Below are 17,635 nucleotides of genomic sequence, written 5' to 3' on the forward strand. Positions count from 1 at the left end.
TCCTGCCCCTCTGCCTACCAGGGGACTGCATGGAAATCACTTCTAGTTTGTTTTCCAAAAAGGCATTTGCTGTGTTCCTGCTGCCTGTTCCCATGTGTCTCAGGGCTCTCGCAGGGCTGTGACAGCCCCTTTTTGCTGGGCTGAGCCTTGCTTCACAACCATTGTGTGGCAATGTGTTTTGCTGCTGTGAGAGGGCTCCAGGTGAGTGCTGGAGACAGCAAAGCCATGTGGGCTTTGGGTAGAGCTGCTTTATGGAGGCATGTCTGTGTGCAGTGAAATAGTAAAAGAAAATAAATGGATATTCTGACAGTGAAGACAAATGACTGCAGAAAGGTCAGCCTTGGTCAAGTCTGTGTCAAAGGAATGAGTCATTAATGTGAAAACAGCTTCTAGGTGGTGGTGTTTGAAGTTCCTGAGCGATGTCTGTAGGACTTCCATTTTGGTTGACTGTGTTCATTGTGGTTCCAGGGCACTGGAGCAGCACTAGGCTGTGTTCCCATGCTGGGTGTCTCTGCTCAGGCACTTGCAGGGTTAATGCATCAAGAACATGTGCAGATCAACAGCATTTCAGCTCAGTGCTATTACTTAATCCTTTACAGAATATCAATAGAGAAACTACTTTATTAATGTGTTACCTCCTCCAATCTTCATTTAACCCATCTCTGCTTTCAAAAAGCAAAATACTGACAGCAAAATTACCTCTACCTTTTAAAATGTTAAAACTTTATCTGGGGGATGATGAAAGAGATATTGTAAATAGAAATTGCTGCATTCTTCTGTTATTATCATCTGTAAGCGTGCTGTTTTCAGACCTTGCATACTATTGTGCTCTCAGACGTATCATTCAGAAAGGAGAAGTACAGGTCGTGTCTGCAGGTAGATACCATCTCCTCAAGGTTTTGGTAATGATGAATATCTAATTTCAAGTTAGCAAAATTTCTCCTAAGAGAAAAACAAAAAAAAATAATCATAGAGTTAACATTTTTTTCTAACCCCCCCAATGAAGGAGGAAATAACTCAATACCTTGTGTTCAGGGGAGTAACTGCTGGGAGTGCAATAACGTGTTGATAGCTTTGATGAGCCATGTACAGGTCAGTGTATGTATGGTACAGTGACTGTTCTACATCTTTCTGATGTCTAAAACCAGGAGTGCCATTGCAGAGCCCTTTGCTTTCACAGCTTGAATTCTGCTTGGGAAGAAATATTTGTGTATGCAATTTAAAATGCATGCAGTGAGCTCAGTTTTTCTCTTTGTATGCCATCAGATCAGATCTCCTCAGGACATGCTGGATTTAATGCACAGATGCTGATCAGTTGTCTGTGGGTCCATTTGCATGTGTGAGCGCTCTCCAGCACTTTGTGTCAAATTTGTTGGATCCACACAACGCTGCTTAAATTTAGTCCTATACAAAATGATGCCATTGCTTCAAATGAGTGTTATGCAATAGTTATATCTGCAGTTCTGCACATCTAGAAATCTTGAATGAAGATACTAAAAGCCTAAATTGTGCACTAATATGTAGTCCTGCATGGCTATTGGGAGAGAATGTTTAGACAGTGAGAGGCTCACCACTACTGCCATCAGCCTCATCCCAGCTCACCTTCCTCTGAGGAGCGGTCCCATTTTTGGTGTCCCGTGGTGTCCCTGCCACCAGCACTTGCTACTAATGCAATACATCTGCCAGCTTCCCTGGCACCGTGGTGCTTTATGCCCACAAGGGAAGATGTGCCATGTGTAATTCCCAAGAATGCTTCTCCTCTTCTTCCTTCTGCTCATCTCTTAATTGCAGAACAGCACTCCCACCCAGGTCAGCCTTCTTCCTCCTTCAAACATTTACAAGTAGCTGATTCAGAAGTAGGTGAAGCTTTAGCTCTGTAGAGTGAAGGGCAAGCTCTGGGCTTAAAGAGCATCACTTGGAGGATTGTTCCTTGTATCTGCTCCATGGTGTCCTTATACAGCTGTTGCAGTTTCTACATATACTCACAACCAGATGATGTAATCAAATATCTGACAGCATAGTAGAGTGTTTTGGGAATGCACCGATAGTAGAACAGATTATTATTTTCCTACAGAATTCTGTGTGTTACTCTTGTGTTAGTGAAATGTTATCAGCTCCAGCATGAAGTTTCTGCTTTTCTTTCTTCATTGTTCACTTGAATTTTGCAGATCTTTCTGTTCTAGCTGAAAACAGATAAAGTTCAACACTTATAGATAAATGGTGCCCTGTAATTTTTAGTGAAGATGCTGTGTTCTGTTAAAATCTTCAGTTTTTGTCTCAAAAGAAAGGAGTTCATCTCTTTAAGGGAATGAGCTTTTTCTCGTCTTTCTGATCCTATCGGCAATGACCAGTTACAGGCATTAGAGAGAAGCTGTTCATCCAACATGCAGCATATTTTTATCTGCAGAGGAAATGAATTACCAGGATGCTCCATCTGCCAGATTCACTCTCGTGGTTTCATTGCCAGCTCATCTATGGGACTAGACACTCCTTAAGGGCCTCTCAGCATTTGATGAGTCCTGAGAAGGCCCTGTTCTGTCATTTTCCCTCCTGTTTGCTGACAGAGGGAGCCCCAGTGCTGTACAATCAATGCCTGGCTTTCAAAGGGGTCTCACGTGGAGCTGCGGGCAGCCAAGTCTGTCCATGGCGTTGCAGGACCTGCCTGACAGGTGTGATGTGCTCAGAGCTGTGGGTCACACCTGCATTCCTCTGTCAATGGACTGTAAAGGAGGGCTGTTGTCTCCTGTAAGAGTAGAGGAGATGTGAATGGTCATGGGAGGGCTTCTGACCACAATGTACTGTAATGCTGTGTGTTGTAGGACCCTGGGGCCTCCTTGAGATGTACCAAATTTCTTCATGAGATCTTCCCTCCCCTTTTCTCCCCCTTCCCAAGCCATTTCCACCACAGTGGATGCTTCAGAGAGAAGTCAACTTTGATGCTGATAGAAGTAAGCAAGTTAATATACGTTGCAATTTTCCCTAGGGCAAAAGGTCAGGCTGTATTAACAACTACATAGAGATTTCCTCCCCCGTTGAGTTGTACTGCAAAATATCTACATCAGATCCATACAGAGAGGTGTATGCAATGTCTATGGCTTTCAGGCATTGTTCTGGTGCTAGAGATCTGCAGAGCAGATCATAAAGGCATGTAGCTGTGTCAGGGGAGTCAGGTTGGGTGTTAGGCAAAGGTCCTTCACCAGAGTGTGGTCAGGCCCTGGATCAGGCTGCCCAGGGCAGTAGGCACAGCCCCAAGCTGCTGGAATTCAAAGATTATTTGGACAGCACTCTCAGACACAGGGTTTGATTTTGGGTGGTCCTGTGTGGAGCTGGAGTTGGACTCAATGATCGCTGTGGATTCCATCCAATTGAGGTTATTCTTTGACTGTACGTTAACCCCATGCTATCCTATGGCAGAAGGGTCAAAGCCATTTTGGCATAGTCCTGTAGTTTTCTGAAAGATGCTGCCTGTGAATTATATTACTTTTTTTGTGAAAACTGGCAGAGGAGTAAATGTTTGGATAGAGATGTCAAGAAACAGCTATGATTTTTATGTATTGCATGTGCTATCATAATAATGTTTTAAGTTTTTTAGTTCAACGTAGGTTTACAACTTTCCTTGATTTTGTGCTTAGTATTCACTTTTGTCTCCATACAGGTGTCATTTAGATTTATGAGCCTGGAAAGGACCATTATGATCAGGTAATCTGACTTGAATACACTAACAAAGCTTGTGTGTACGTCAGACCTGTCCCCTCCATGGCTGACATCCAGCAAGCTACTGAGAAAGATCTTCTCTTGATTTTAATATTAACCTCCTGTTGTTTGTTCTTGCTCTCTCTCCCCCACCCTCTCTTTTGTTATGTTCTCTGTTACCTGTCTCCTGCTCCTTTAGGCAATTTCTATCATGCTTCATGCAGATGGCGCACCTTTAATCTTTAGTTAATTGCTTTCCTGTTCTTCTAATAAAGCCTGAAGACCTCTTTTTCAGTGAGGAAAAAGATTTTGTGTTAATTAGCCTTTGTGCATATGTTTAGAGAAAAAATTTCCTGGTTTTGTGTGGTGGGATGGTAGGAGTCCTGAATCTAATCTGTTTTGTAAGTCAAGGATTCATGGAGCTGTCATATGCCATAATTAATTTCAAGTTTCATTTTCCATAGCAGGTGAAATACTTTTTAGTCCAGAGGCCCAGCTGTAGAAGAAACTGTTTTTCTGATTTCTGTGTCAATTATTTTTTCCTCTTGGTAAATAATACAAAATTGAAAAAAAAAATTATATATAGTAAGTATGTCTAGACTTTGCTGCATGATAGCTACATATGGACTTTGAATTGCTGCATCTTGAATATATTTAAAGTTTACTGAGCAGTGGTGGTGTGGGGGAGCATTTTGCCTACCTATCTGAAGCCCTCATTTTATGTTTAAGTCACAAGTACACGGAGCATCAGGACTCCTAGAAGTGGTCCTAAATTCTGATCTAATCAAGGAAAAGATGTAGGTGGCTTTAATGACCTCCAGACAGAGGTCATGTTTGCCCTATGTTTTGTCATCTAAGCCATCCACAAGATATGGACAGACGCCCTTCTAGACAGGCAACACAGCCACTTATTATTACAAGATTGTTTAGGCAGCTGAAAATAGACATTTAAATTAATTACAGAACAAGACTACTTTGTATATCAAACAAAAGTGGAGACTGAATTCAGTGTTCTTTGGACATTAAGCAAATAAGAGGACTGCATTTTCATTACAACAAGAGTTAAGGTGCCTCGGATAAAAGTGTTTTTTGATGTCATCTTTTCTAATTAGTAAAGGCTAGTAGGTATTGCACATGCAGACTGGATATCTGTACTGTGCAAACGTTGCTTATAAATGCTAGCTCCTTATTTTGTCATTTAATTTACATAAACACCATATGGCAGCAGTCCATCTACCACATACTGGCTGTAACTAATCTTAACATTATTATTCATCTTTCTTCCAATAACAGAAGGAAAGAGCTTCTGCTGTTTGAAACTGTATGCATTAACCAATGTGTTGTAAAGCGGTGTTTTCTCCCTTAGCTATAATGCAGTCTCATCATTGCAGAGCTGAAAATTAGAAAATCAAATGCATAAAACTGGAAAATTGGACTAATTCCTGAATTGCTTCTGTGTCTCTATGACATTTTCTTTTGATCTGTGTTTAAGGTTTATCTGCGTATCCTTGGGGGACGCAGTGGTGATGGTCTGTTGAACAAAGTGGTGCAGCTCAGTAATAGGTGTCTGAAGAGGTGGTTAATAATGGAGAAGAATGATTGAAAGAATGAAAGATGTTGAGCTGAATAGTCACTTTGTCTGTTGGAAAGAGCAGACGAGAAGCTGGCCAAGATCTAGATTAGCTGACTGATCTATAAGATGTCGTTTCTAAGCCAAATCATTAAGACTTGAAAGCTAGCTATTAATCATCCATAAAGGTTTTTGTATCCTCCATGGAGTATTGCTTGGAGGAAGCAGAAATAGCCTTGGCATACGCACAGGAAATTGCAGAGTTCAGGTAGCAGCTCTGGAGCAAGTAAAACCTATGTGCTGATCTGAATAGGGCAGATAAGTGAGGACACAGCAAGGCATAGTTATCAAAGCAGGGACAGAGGCTGGCTACTCACAGGGAGGAGATTGCTTCTGTAAGGTATAAGATATTCTCTGTCTCTTTTTTTCTTTTTTCTTTTCTTTTTTTTTAAAATTTATAGGCAAACTGAGATTGATAGGGCTGAAAGGGGCATTTGGACTTCATCTTTACTCACTCCAAAGAGGGGTCAGTTATATCTCATATCTTTCTCAGTGAAAGTTTGTCTGACCTCTTCTTCAGGCAATCTATTTCCACGTTTCATTGTTCTTGCCAACAGAATATTCTCCTGGCTTCAGATGTAATCCTTGCTGTTAAAATTAAAGGCTGTTTCTTTCTCCCCCTCCTGGATGGACATGAAGAACTACCCATTCAATCCCTCCTCACAGCAGCATTTTATGTGCTTGAGGGCTGTTATTATGTCATGCCTTGGTCTTATGTTCTTTAGATTAAAAAACTTACTACTCCATCTTTCTTCTAGAGTCATGTTTCTCAGCATTGTTTTTGTAGCTCTCTTCTGGATTCCTTTCAGTTGACCCACTTTATATATTTACTATTATATTTTGAGAACAAAGCAGTATCAAAACTGCAACCCATAGTACAGAGCACAAGAGTTATATCACATGCTTTGCATGCTATGTTCTGCCTCTTGGGTGCATCCGGAATCCTGCTGGTACCTAAAGGAACCTGTCCTGTGGTAGTGTGATGTTGACTTATGTTTGGTTCCTTTTCTTGTATAGTTCCAGGTCCTTTTCTACAGAACTGATTTCTAACCACTTTTTTCCTCCTATGTATTCATCACTAAATCACAAAGTGCTTAGGATTGAAAGAGACCTCTGGGTCCACCTCTCTAACCACTGCTCCAGCAGGGACACCCCGAGCAGGATGCCCAGGCCTAACTGTTGGCAGTTTCTGAAGATCTCCATGGAGGAGACTTCACAGCATCTGGACAACCCATGCCAGTGTTGATGCACTGGCTCTCCTGTTGCTCTCTACTGGATATGTAGGCGTTAATACAGCCTGACCTTTTGCCCTAGGGAAAATTGCAACGTATATTAACTTGCTTACTTCTATCAGCATCAAAGTTGACTTCTCTCTGAAGCATCCACTGTGGTGGAAATGGCTTGGGAAGGGGGAGAAAAGGGGAGGGAAGATCTCATGAAGAAATTTGGTACATCTCAAGGAGGCCCCAGGGTCCTACAACACACAGCATTACAGTACACTGTGGTCAGAAGCCCTCCCGTGACCATTCACAACTCCTCTACTCTTACAGGAGACACCAGCTCTCCTTTGCAGTCCATTTTGACAGAGGAATGCAGATGTGACCCACAGCTCTGAGCACATCACACCTGTCAGGCAGGTCCTGCAACGCCATGGACAGACTTGGCTGCCTGCAGCTCCATGTGAGACCCCTTTGAAAGCCAGGCATTGATTGTACAGCACCGGGGCTCCCTCTGTCAGCAAACAGGAGGGAAAAAGACACAACAGGGCCTTCTCAGGACTCATCAAATGCTGAGAGGTCCTTAAGGAGTGTGCCAGTTCTCCATCCTCAGCACAGTAAAGAAATGCTTCTTGGTGTTCAAATTTGTGCTCATTGCTTCTTGCTCTTGCACTGGGCACTGTTAAAAAGAGCCTGATTGTTTTCAGAGCAGTTCAGGTATTTATAGATATCCCTCTGAGCCTCCTTTTTTGCAGGCTGAGAAGTACCAGCTCTCTCAGCCTCTCCTCATAGGAGAGATGCTCCAGTTCCTTGATCCCCTCGGCCCTCAGCTGGACACAGTGCTCTAGGTATGGCCTCACCAGTGCTGAGTAGGGGCACTGATAATCATTTGTGTCATTAGCTTTTATAATATCTTCAGTTTGTCCCTATTTGTTCTTCTCCCACTTATTTCCATTTTGGTGAGAATATTTTGGTCTTTTCCAATACTTTTGTTTCCTCCTAGGTTCTTGCCATCTGTAAACTTAATATACAGTACCTGAATCATGAAGTAAATCCTGAACTGTGTTGCAGCCAGGACAGACCCCTGGAGAACCCTGTGTGACACATCTCTGTCCATTCTTGTGGTTACTCACATATGGAATAGATGCACACCTCTGCTCCCAGTCCGAGAATTTACTGGCCACAGGATTGTCATTTTGGCTTGTTCCTTGCTTTATGTCCTTAATTAATTCTATATTTTTGATTTGGGGTAATAAAAATATGAGCAATCATACTGTCTGGAAGGATGCAAAAGTTGAAAAAGTATTAGTCATAGGTAGAACCAGTACTTTCAAATGTAGACCTCAGCCTTTATTCTTCCCCCCTGAGGAAAGGAAGTTTTGCTGCTGCATATTGTTCAGGTCTGCTTGCAAAGGCCAAACTGACTGAGACGCTGGAAGAAAATGAAGGAATGATGGTGGTGTTTGAGCACCCCTGCCCTACAACTATAATATCTCTGCTGAGATAAACTGTATCTCATTCAGCAGTAGGTCCAGCAAACTAAAATGAAGGTGAGGTTTGTGGCTAAAAAAGGATGTTCTGTTTTTTTTTTATTTTTATTTTTATTTTTATTTTTTTTTATTTTGCTTTAACTTTCCAGTTTTTCATCAATATAGTTAAAAAGTTTGTCTGTCTATCTTATAGTGCTACCCCTTTCTAACTGTTCTTCATGGGGAGATGCAAAAACACATCTCTTTCCAGGTGTTAATTATTAAGAAGGACTTTTTGTTTTTTTCTTTTTTTGAAGATAAAACTTGGAAAGGAAAGCTACTTGTTTCGGTGCATGATCTGTTATTTCACACCATTCCCCATGGTTCCAGAACATTTTTCTTCGACCTTTGTCACCTTTCTAAGACTATCTCGCATCATCTTATCTGAGCGGTAGCTATCTCCTCACTCTTAAAAGTAAGGAGATAATTTGCTTGTTTTGGGATAATTGGGAGCATGCTGAGAGGGAAAGACCTACTTGTATTGTTCAAATGCTCTTCTGTTCTGCTTTTGCTGCCATCAGTCTTGTCATTCCCAGCTTTCCTTCATCCTTCATTTCATTTTTTGCTGTTCTCCTTGAATACTCCCCTGCTTTTCCTCTTCATTCCCTTTTGTTTGTTCTCTTTTGCACCTGTCCTCCCGGCAGGAGGGACATTTGGTGTGTGGGGAGGTGAGGAGGTATGATTCAAAATATCTCCCATTTTTCCGCTCCATTCCTCCTTTCACACTTACTGCTCCACTTCTGACAGCGGTGTAGCCTTCCCATGTGAAAGTCTCCATCCTTGCTCCTGCTTCAGGGGCGGTGCTGGAGGCAGGCCTCTCACTGTCCCTGCAGTGTGTGATGGGTCACACAAAGTTTTCAGGTGGATTTCCATCCTGTATTAAGTACTCTCAAAAGATTAAGGTTTTTTTTTTGTTTGTTTTTTGTTTTTTTTTTCTTTTTGGTAACCTCAAACAAAGTAAGCTTTATTTGAATAAATCCAAGGAAGGAGGGAATGGAGGAAAGATTTAGGTTGGATGTCAGGGGGAAGTTATTTACAGAGAGAGTGGTGAGGTGCTGGAACAGGCTGCCCAGAGAGGTTGTGGATGTCCCGTTCCTGGAGGTGTTCAAGGCCAGACTGGGTGGAGCCCTGGGCAACCTGGTCTAGTATTAAATGGGGAGGTTGGTGGCCCTGCCTGTGGCAGGGGGGTTGGACTTTCATGTCCCTTGAGGTCCCTTCCAACTTGAGCTATTCTGTGATTTTCTATTTGAAATTAAGTTTTCAAATAGAGTGAACTTAAAATATCTTAAACAAAATAAAAAGGGAGTGAAAAAAGAGATCAATAAGGGCTCGGTGATACCATTCCTTGTTTTGGGCATCTCAGTGGTCTGCTTGCTCTCCTCTTCCCTGGGAAGTTCTCAGTTTCCTCCCTGAGTGCAGGCTGGCTCCTTGCTGCCTTCTCTTTACATCATCTGTTAACTTAAGCATCCCTTAAGCACAATGAACAGCACCCAAAAGAAGGTTCATGTTCTTCTTTCTTAAGATCTGGCTGTCACCGTATTGTAAAAAGAAAATAACAGCAACTTGGAAGCAGCAAATAAAACAGAATCTATCACACAGCATTTGAGAAAGAGTGAGCTTGTTTCGAGCATCAGCAGGTGCATTGGGAAAGGGTCTGTGAGCTCGCCATGTGGAGCTGCTTTTTTATTTTGCTGGAAGGAAACTTCTAATGAAACAAGATAAATTAAATCCAGGATTCTGAACATCATTGCTCATCTGGGATCTTGGACAAGGAGCTTAATAGTTAAAGCAGAGTGTAGTTTTACTTAAATGTCCCCAGTGACTACAGCATTATTATTTATTTATGATAGTGCCCACAGTTTGCTGAACACTTTCCAAATATTCAGAAAAAGTCAGTTCCTCGTCTGAGAGCTTGCAGTCTAAGGACAGGGAAAGGTGGATAGATGGAGCTTATCTGTATTTACCAAATTTTGAACAGATCTGGAAGATGATTGCTTTTCTGACACTAATGCAAACATCTAATTATGACTGATTTATTGTGTAAGAATATGGTTGGGTTTTTTGGGGGGCTGGAATTAAGAAACGTTTCTTATACTCTTGTACAGCTTCACAATTACTTCTGTTTTTGTAATAGTTTTGGTATTAGTAGATTTGTTGTCTGAAATAAGCATTATACAGAGATTAGCAATGTGTGGAAATGTATTTCTTCATTTGAAACCACCAGACAAAAGCATTACTGCTATGGACTTACTGTTCTGTCTGATGAATTTGCAATTGCACGTAGATGGTCTGACAAGGGAACAAGGAAGGAGGCTGAGGCAGAGCACGGTGCTGGTGATCCGCACGGGAAGGATTCTGTCTCGGGTTGTCTAATGCTCAGTGTGCTGTAGGAGCATGCACTGCTTCTCTTTTCCTTTTACTTCTCCAGCATCAGTTTTTAACTCTTGTGCAGCTCCCCTAGAGATAGTGCTGGGTTGTTGGCTGGAATTTTTTTGACCACTGGGTCTTGTTCAGAGAATTCCCCCTCTCATTTTATTTATGAACATTATTTTTTTTTTCCTTTTTATCTCTTTCATAGAAAGATTGGAGACATAAGAAGTGCTTTTCCTACAGTGCTGTACCTGTAACTGTCTGGCTGCACTTGTTTTAGAGCATCTTGTCTTGCCTGAGCAGGTCATTTCATCTGTAGAGTGCATTGCGCTGCAGAGCTGGCCTCCTACTTTTGAGGGTTTTTTCCTTCTTGGCCTCATTCTACCCCATCAGATTACTGGCAAGCAGTGCTTGTTCTTACAAATGTATGTTGCTTATGGCAGGCAGCTGCTTGAACTGAGCAGCATCTGATTGCTGTTTTAGTTCCTTCCCATATTCTCAGGCTTAAAACCAGGAGCTGTGATCACAGAATCACAGAATGGTTGATGTTGGCAGGGTCCGACCCACTGCTCAAGCAGGGCCACCTAGGGAAGGTTGCCCAGAATGATCTCCTCACAGCAGGAGCTGCAGGACCTTCACTCAGAGACGATCCTACATTTGTAACAGAGCGACAAGCATTCTCTGTAGCAAAGAATCTCAAATAATGAGACCACAAATGTGATCCCAAATAATGAATGACTCCAATTAAATTGACTCAAAATAATGAATGATTTATGGTACTCCTAACTTTTACCATTGTAATGGGAAATAATGGTGTTCACTTAGTTTCTAATTGGAATTCTTTTGGCTTTTGGTTCTCATATTAGGTCTTCTGCGTTTTAAGGTTAGTGAGTTATGGAAACACTCAAGACCCAGTCTTCAAACTGTGTTTTAAAGAAATCCAACTCCAGATCCTTCCTGCAGCTTGTTTATAACGTGTCCTGGCTTCTTATATTTTTCAGATATTGACATTGAGCTCAGGTTGCAACATTTGTATATGAAAGAAAATTGAGGATATCAGAGACTCCCTCTCCAGAATCAAAGCAAAAAGAGATCTTAACTGTTTCTGCAGCTGTAGGCTCAAAAGTAGTCTTACAGCAAACGTGATCAATATTTCATTAGTTTGGCTTTTAATAATTTCCATTTTTTTATTTTTAATATGATGTTACCCAAGAGGTGAGGACGCTAAATTTAAAAACAAAACATATATTGAAACATATTTAAAAATAGAGGCGGTGTGGAAATCATAACCTTCTCCCACTTCTTTTTATCATAACCTTCTTCTACTTTATATTTAAATTCCACCTCCCTGTGAGTATGTGAAATTTTCTGATGAAAAATATGTCAGGAAAAAAATATCCCAGATAGCTCTTCTCAGTTGGGTGGTACACAGTCTCCCTGCTTCTAGCAGATTCATTTTTGTTTACACATATGATCATCCTGGTAATCACAAAGTCATGTTATGAGCTTATTTAATGTGCCATTTCCCTTAAACTAGAGTTCTTCTTAAAATCATTGAATTACGGGATAGGGCTCCTCTATATCTGAATGTTTGACCTACTTTTTTTGTTCAAATGAAAGAAATGCTTCTAGTGCCACAGACTGTGTTGAGCTGATCCATTGTGATCATTTAGCATGCTGCCTGAGTTTGTTCTTCAGCAGCAGCAATTCTTTTGTGTTCAGTCCAATAACAAAGGTATTTTATAGTTTTCATCCAAGAATAGAAACTTTATGTGATACTGTTTAAAACATTCCTTTTTGAAAATGTTTAAATCCAATTTCCATTTGAAATCCATTTCATATTTAAGCATTTGCAACTCGATGATGAACTAGATAGTCTTACAAAGCTTGTTCATCTTATTTTTCTTATAATGCTACACTCCTTTTTGTACAAATGTTATTTTTAAGCAGAAAGTCCCACAGCACGATGTAAAATACCTTGTCAAAACCTGTTATGTCAGTATAATTACTTTTATCGTCCAAACTTCTAATCTCCTCCACTAATGATATTTGTGTGACACAATCTGTTCCCCAAAATTCTTACTGAATGGCATTAATTATGCTACCATACTTTTATTTGCAGCAAATGGCATCCCTATCAGCCTTCCATCACATTGTATGCGATTGATATCAGTTCATCCCTTTAGCTCATCCTTTTTAACCATCTTAATATCTAATTAGCTTTTTGCAGTTCTTTCTTCTTTCCACATTATAACAATATTTCTTAAAAATCAATGTCTGTCTTCTCCCAGACTTTCTTGTTTGTCGAAGAAGCTCAAGGACAAAGCTCTTTTAATTCACAGGGAATGCTGAAGCTTTATGAACTATTCATTCAGGTCCCATTGCCAGATGCTGAGGAGACATTTGAGAAGTAGCTGTATTACACTTGGTTTTACACAGCAGGGAAATGTGTTTCATGTGAAACTTTCCAGGGGATGTGAAAACTGCATACTTGATTGACTGCAATTTGGAGAAAGAGATTAGCCTGTAATGCCTTGAACTTTTTAAAAATGGTGTTGGCAAGACCGTACATCAAGTCATCTCTCATGGTAATGACAACACTCCATCAGCCAGATAGAAGGATAAAGCAGCATGAGGAAGGCAGAGTGTTTTAGGTCCCTGAGCGTGGCCCCAGGCTGAGAGATGAGATCTGTCCCATGTCCAGGATGACTTCTGCCACGCTTTCCATTGGATTTTGTGTAACTTGCTTTCAGATAACAAACTTACTATTTCCATATCTGAAAAGATGGCATCTATGCCTGCCTTGAATATATCAAATACCTGAGCTGAAAATATTATTTACAAATTGTGCACCTACCTCTTTGCTTTGTTCTTGCATGTGAGTTACAGCCCATGACTCTCCCTCATAGTAAAAGAGGCAGAACCTGTAGCCACATAATGTTTGCAAGTGCTTGGAGAACCTAACAAAAGATTCCAAGGATTGTCCGTCATGAAAAGGCATACAGACAGCAGGGATGACTTTCCTTGACTTTGAAGGTGCTTGAATTACAGCAGCTTTGACCTACTGTAAGAAGGACCTTGTGGTGGTAACCTAAAGTATAAACAGTGTATAAAAATAATAAAGTATAATCACTGTTAAGTGCAATTTGAGAACAGACTGATGAGAAGACAACACTAAGAAAACATCAGCTAGCTGATGCCATCTTAGGCTCAACTGACTTGTATTGGAGTCAATGGGTTAACATGTAAAAGCCAGTCAATTACCACACCAGGTCAGCATGCAGTAGAAATGCATAATGATTTTCAATTTTTCTTGCTGTTTTTGTGAATCATACACTACTGGCTTCTTAATCTCCTCTGGCGTGAGGAACTCATGTCTTAATAATAATCCAAACAAGAAAATCTGTTAAGTATTATGAATCCATTTAGAGACATAATTTTCTGAGTTGGGTCCTATTTATTCTGTCAATGTTATTTACTGCACATGGCAAAATTTTTGATTAACCAGATTAAAGTTCAGTGCTATCTATGAACCAAATGTTGCTAAACTGTTAGCTTCAAAATGCTCAGAATTTACATGGTTAGATTTTTAATAATCCAGTGTTCCTGAAGTACATGCGAATAAATAATTTTAAAAAAGCAAATCCCTTTGAAGACAATAGAAAAAAAGCTTAAGATTGGTCGGCTGCCCCAGTTCCTATTGATTTCATACCAGCATGCTGATATTCTTCTTGCTCACATTTCTCAGTTGCAGAAAAATTAATGTCTTGCTATCTGTTTTATAACTGAGTTTGACTTCTCTGTGAGTCTTGTCTAGCAGCTGTGTCCAAGATCAGCTTTTGTGTCTGGAAAATAAAAAAAAAAAAAAGAGGAAAAAGAAAGTTTTCTGACTACTCAGCCTGATATGATGTCATCTCTGACTTCACTCCCGCTGCTGTTTGTCTGCAGGAGAAATCTGAGATCCTTATGGCACTGGTTTTGGCTGGACACATTGAAAGCAGTGGTATGTAAAGCTGCTGCTGTCGCACAATATCTAAGCTGGTTGTATTGTACTCTAGCCCTCATCTGCCTATTTTATGTCTGCTCTGGAACCACGGATGTCATCTGGTTTGAGAGCATGTTCACTCTAACTATGCTTGCCATGGGCTTTGCCAAGCTGAACAGCAACTGGCAAAAGCCTTCTTCATCGTGTGTCCAAAACAAGCAGCCTGCTGGGCTAAGTGTTTGATCCCAAAGCTGTGCCTGCTTTCTTTTTGCCTGTAAATCTGCTCAGTTGGGCATTCACTCTAGAAAGAGTTATTTTTCTCAGAAAGACCTGTGAATGTATTTCTGTCCAGACAACTGTAACCTATTATATGATCTGTTTGACTTTTAAAAAGAGAGTGGAAACTAGAGGCAGCTGAATCTACTTCCCTGTAATTCTCACTTCCCACCAATTTTACAATATGCAGCTGAAGAACCAGTTCTATGCTTTGGCATGGACTGTTTACCATAACATTTTATTAGTGTAATAAAATATACAGGGGATCTCACATTTTCAGATGGTTTTCACCTCTTGCTAGTTAGTATTTATTGCTCCTGGTGGTATCTTTCTCTCAATGTACTAGAGGCTAGAAGCAAGGCCTAAGATTTTCATGCCAAATATGGGATTTAGTCATCATATATGCTTGTTTTAGTTGTTAAAATGTAGGCATCCAGTTCCATTTATGAGGCTACAGGGTATCTGCTGGCCTTCTGCTTCCACTCCAGAAAAGTAGAGGTCTCCCATGCAACTTCTATCATGTCTCCCAGCTGCCCCTCACTGGGGGCATGCCCCAGACATGACCAATGGTGCTAAAGACCAGTAGAGCTGAGGTCTCAGTACTTTTAATCCAAACATCCCTAACTGACTGCTTTCCTTTCTAGATACCTTTGAAGCTCTTCTATTCAGCTTGCTGCCCCAGCTTCAGTGATTCTGAAACTGGAAAAATCCAAGCAAAATCCTGCTTGCCTCATGCACTGCTAAAGCAGGGTCCCTTCCAAGTGTTAATTAAACATTAAGGCATTTCTAATGAATATCTCATGCCTAATAATTCATGTTGGGGATTAGGAAAAGGTTCTTCACCAGAGGATGGTTCAGGCACTGGAAGGGGCTGCCCAGGCTAGTCATCGTGGCACAATGCTGCTGAGTTCAAGAAGCATTTGGATAGTGCTCACAGACACAGGGTTTGGTTTTTGGGTGGTCTGTGTGGAGCCAGGAGTTGGACTCAGTCATCCTTGTGAGTTCCTTCCAAATTGGGATTTTCTGTGATTCTATGATTCTAATATTCTAATCATGTGGGAGGAGCACTCATCCAGCAGGCAGAAGCATGGGTGGGATATCCTCACCCTGAAGGAATTCAGGCTGCTGCTCTCACAGCAGAGCATGGCAGTCAGTGGGCAGGGTGGGCCTCCTGTGAGATGCAGAAGTGAGTAAGGCTCAGCATCCTCCTGAGGACTTGGTTGTGGAACTGTTGAAAGTGGAATGATGAGACCTGGGTTCTCATCTCTGTGCAGAGTGTTTAGTTTATCCTGCCGAGTGGCCTATCTTGAGTTTTGGGGGGAGATCAGGTGTCTGGATCTGGATTTCAGTATGAAAGCCAGTCTTAAAATTAGGCACTACAGCCCTTAAATCCTTTACTGAACCCAACTCCAAGTGAATAAGAAAAATATTTTAACAGCTCTGTAGGTCTGATGATCTCATAAATGTCTTTGCAATTCTTCACGCTGTAATTTTGATGGGTAAATGTCTATGCTGCCAATTCTTGTGATTGTGGTCATGTGTCTTATGAAATATATAACCATTTGTAAAGACCTGGACAAATAACAGGGAGCACTAAGTTTCCGTAAAAGCAAAGCAAACACCACGTTTTTTCTCTAGTTGTTATAAAAACCTTGAAAATTTGTCTTCAGTGGAAAGCTGAGACCCAGAAGACAAATATGACTCCAAAGGTAAGGAATGACCAGCATTCCTAATTTCAGCTAATGTAGCCCTGAGCTCTGACATGACTTTTGATTGAATTGTAGCTGCAGAACTGAACCTGTCTGAGTTATAGGTAGGTCTACCAACAACTGGAAGTAGGAAATGTGTCAGAAGAATCAGGTTGTATCAAAATGGATCAATTTTTCATTCACCTGATATTACAGATCAGTTAAATCCTAGGTAAACCACTATCTGGAAAACATAAATGAGGCTTTGTTTCATGCTTAACAGGAGCATTAACTGTTTCTGCCCTGAGGAAGTATCCAAGGGTCATTTTGCAAGGACTCTGTCTACATACAAGGGCTTTCTTTTTCTCTCTCTTCTCTTCACAGTTTTATATCATGTTGATTTCATGTTTCTTTATGCTGGAGAGGAGATGTGTCACACGGAGCACACGCAGGCACTGCAATATGGAGTACATGCATAATGCTGTAGTAGTGCTGTTAGTGCCAGGTATGCCACCAGCAGCTGCTGAGGAGTGAACTATTTTTAAATTCTAAAAACATTGGCGAAATGCTGTAATCATTGCACAAACAAGCAGTACCAGCAGATTAAAACAGGCTCTTTTAGCAGAGCCATTTCTCACAGCAAGGATATTAATGGATGCTAATTTAATAACCTAGGGCTTATTTTAAGTTTTTAAATATGTTACATGTACTCTAAATACTCACTGAAGACAGAGGTATTTTGATGGGTGGTTGGTAAGAAAGTTCTTAAGCATCAAATGCATGAAGAAAAAAAAGGTCCCTATTAGCTGTTCATTTAATCTCACAAATAAAATTGACTCCACTGAGGAAAAGCTTTAAAAATTATTCAGATTAACCCAATTGGCTTCTCTAGAGATTCTAAATTTAATTGTAAAAGTGTATTTTTAACTGGCAGATACCAGATCAAATTACATTTTATTTTAGTAACTGTGTATATGTTTTAATCTTCATTTCCTTTCATTCAATTAAACTCTTCATGGTTGATGTGACAACATTAAATATCACAGCTTGGAAGCAGAAGCATTTCGGAATGCTGACGCGGTGTGCTAGCTGAGCAGCCCTATGCAAGGCTGCAATTAGGAGCACTAAGCATTAAAATCCTGTTTATACAATAGCTCGTTCATGAGAGATAGCCGTATTGCACTGAGAAACCTGCATCCAAATTGCTCCCCTTCTGGAATTCCACATGTGCAGGCAAACACTGGAAG

The 17,635-nt window shown here is 40.7% G+C and overlaps 1 protein-coding gene across 4 annotated transcripts in view; it reads left to right on the forward strand.

The window, feature by feature from the left end:
• ZNF800 (zinc finger protein 800) overlaps positions 1-17,635 on the forward strand; it is a 49,248-nt gene that overhangs the window by 21,547 nt on the left and 10,066 nt on the right. For 2 of the 4 annotated variants that reach the window (XR_016464886.1, XR_016464889.1), the window contains exons 6-8: positions 3,656-3,699; positions 14,388-14,442; positions 15,345-15,472. Coding sequence is in view for 2 of the 4 variants with exons in the window: in XM_090136793.1 (XP_089992919.1) it covers positions 3,656-3,674 (19 nt within the window). In the remaining 2 variants the exon portion in view is untranslated. Of the gene's footprint in view, positions 1-3,655; positions 3,700-14,387; positions 14,443-15,344; positions 15,473-16,772; positions 17,029-17,635 lie in introns of those variants that run through there. The other 2 variants (XM_090136793.1, XM_031615011.2) reach the window with 2 other exon arrangements.

Source organism: Phasianus colchicus, chromosome 1, assembly GCF_987193195.1.
Source record: "Phasianus colchicus chromosome 1, bPhaCol1.hap1.1, whole genome shotgun sequence".
NCBI classification, from domain to species: domain Eukaryota; kingdom Metazoa; phylum Chordata; class Aves; order Galliformes; family Phasianidae; genus Phasianus; species Phasianus colchicus.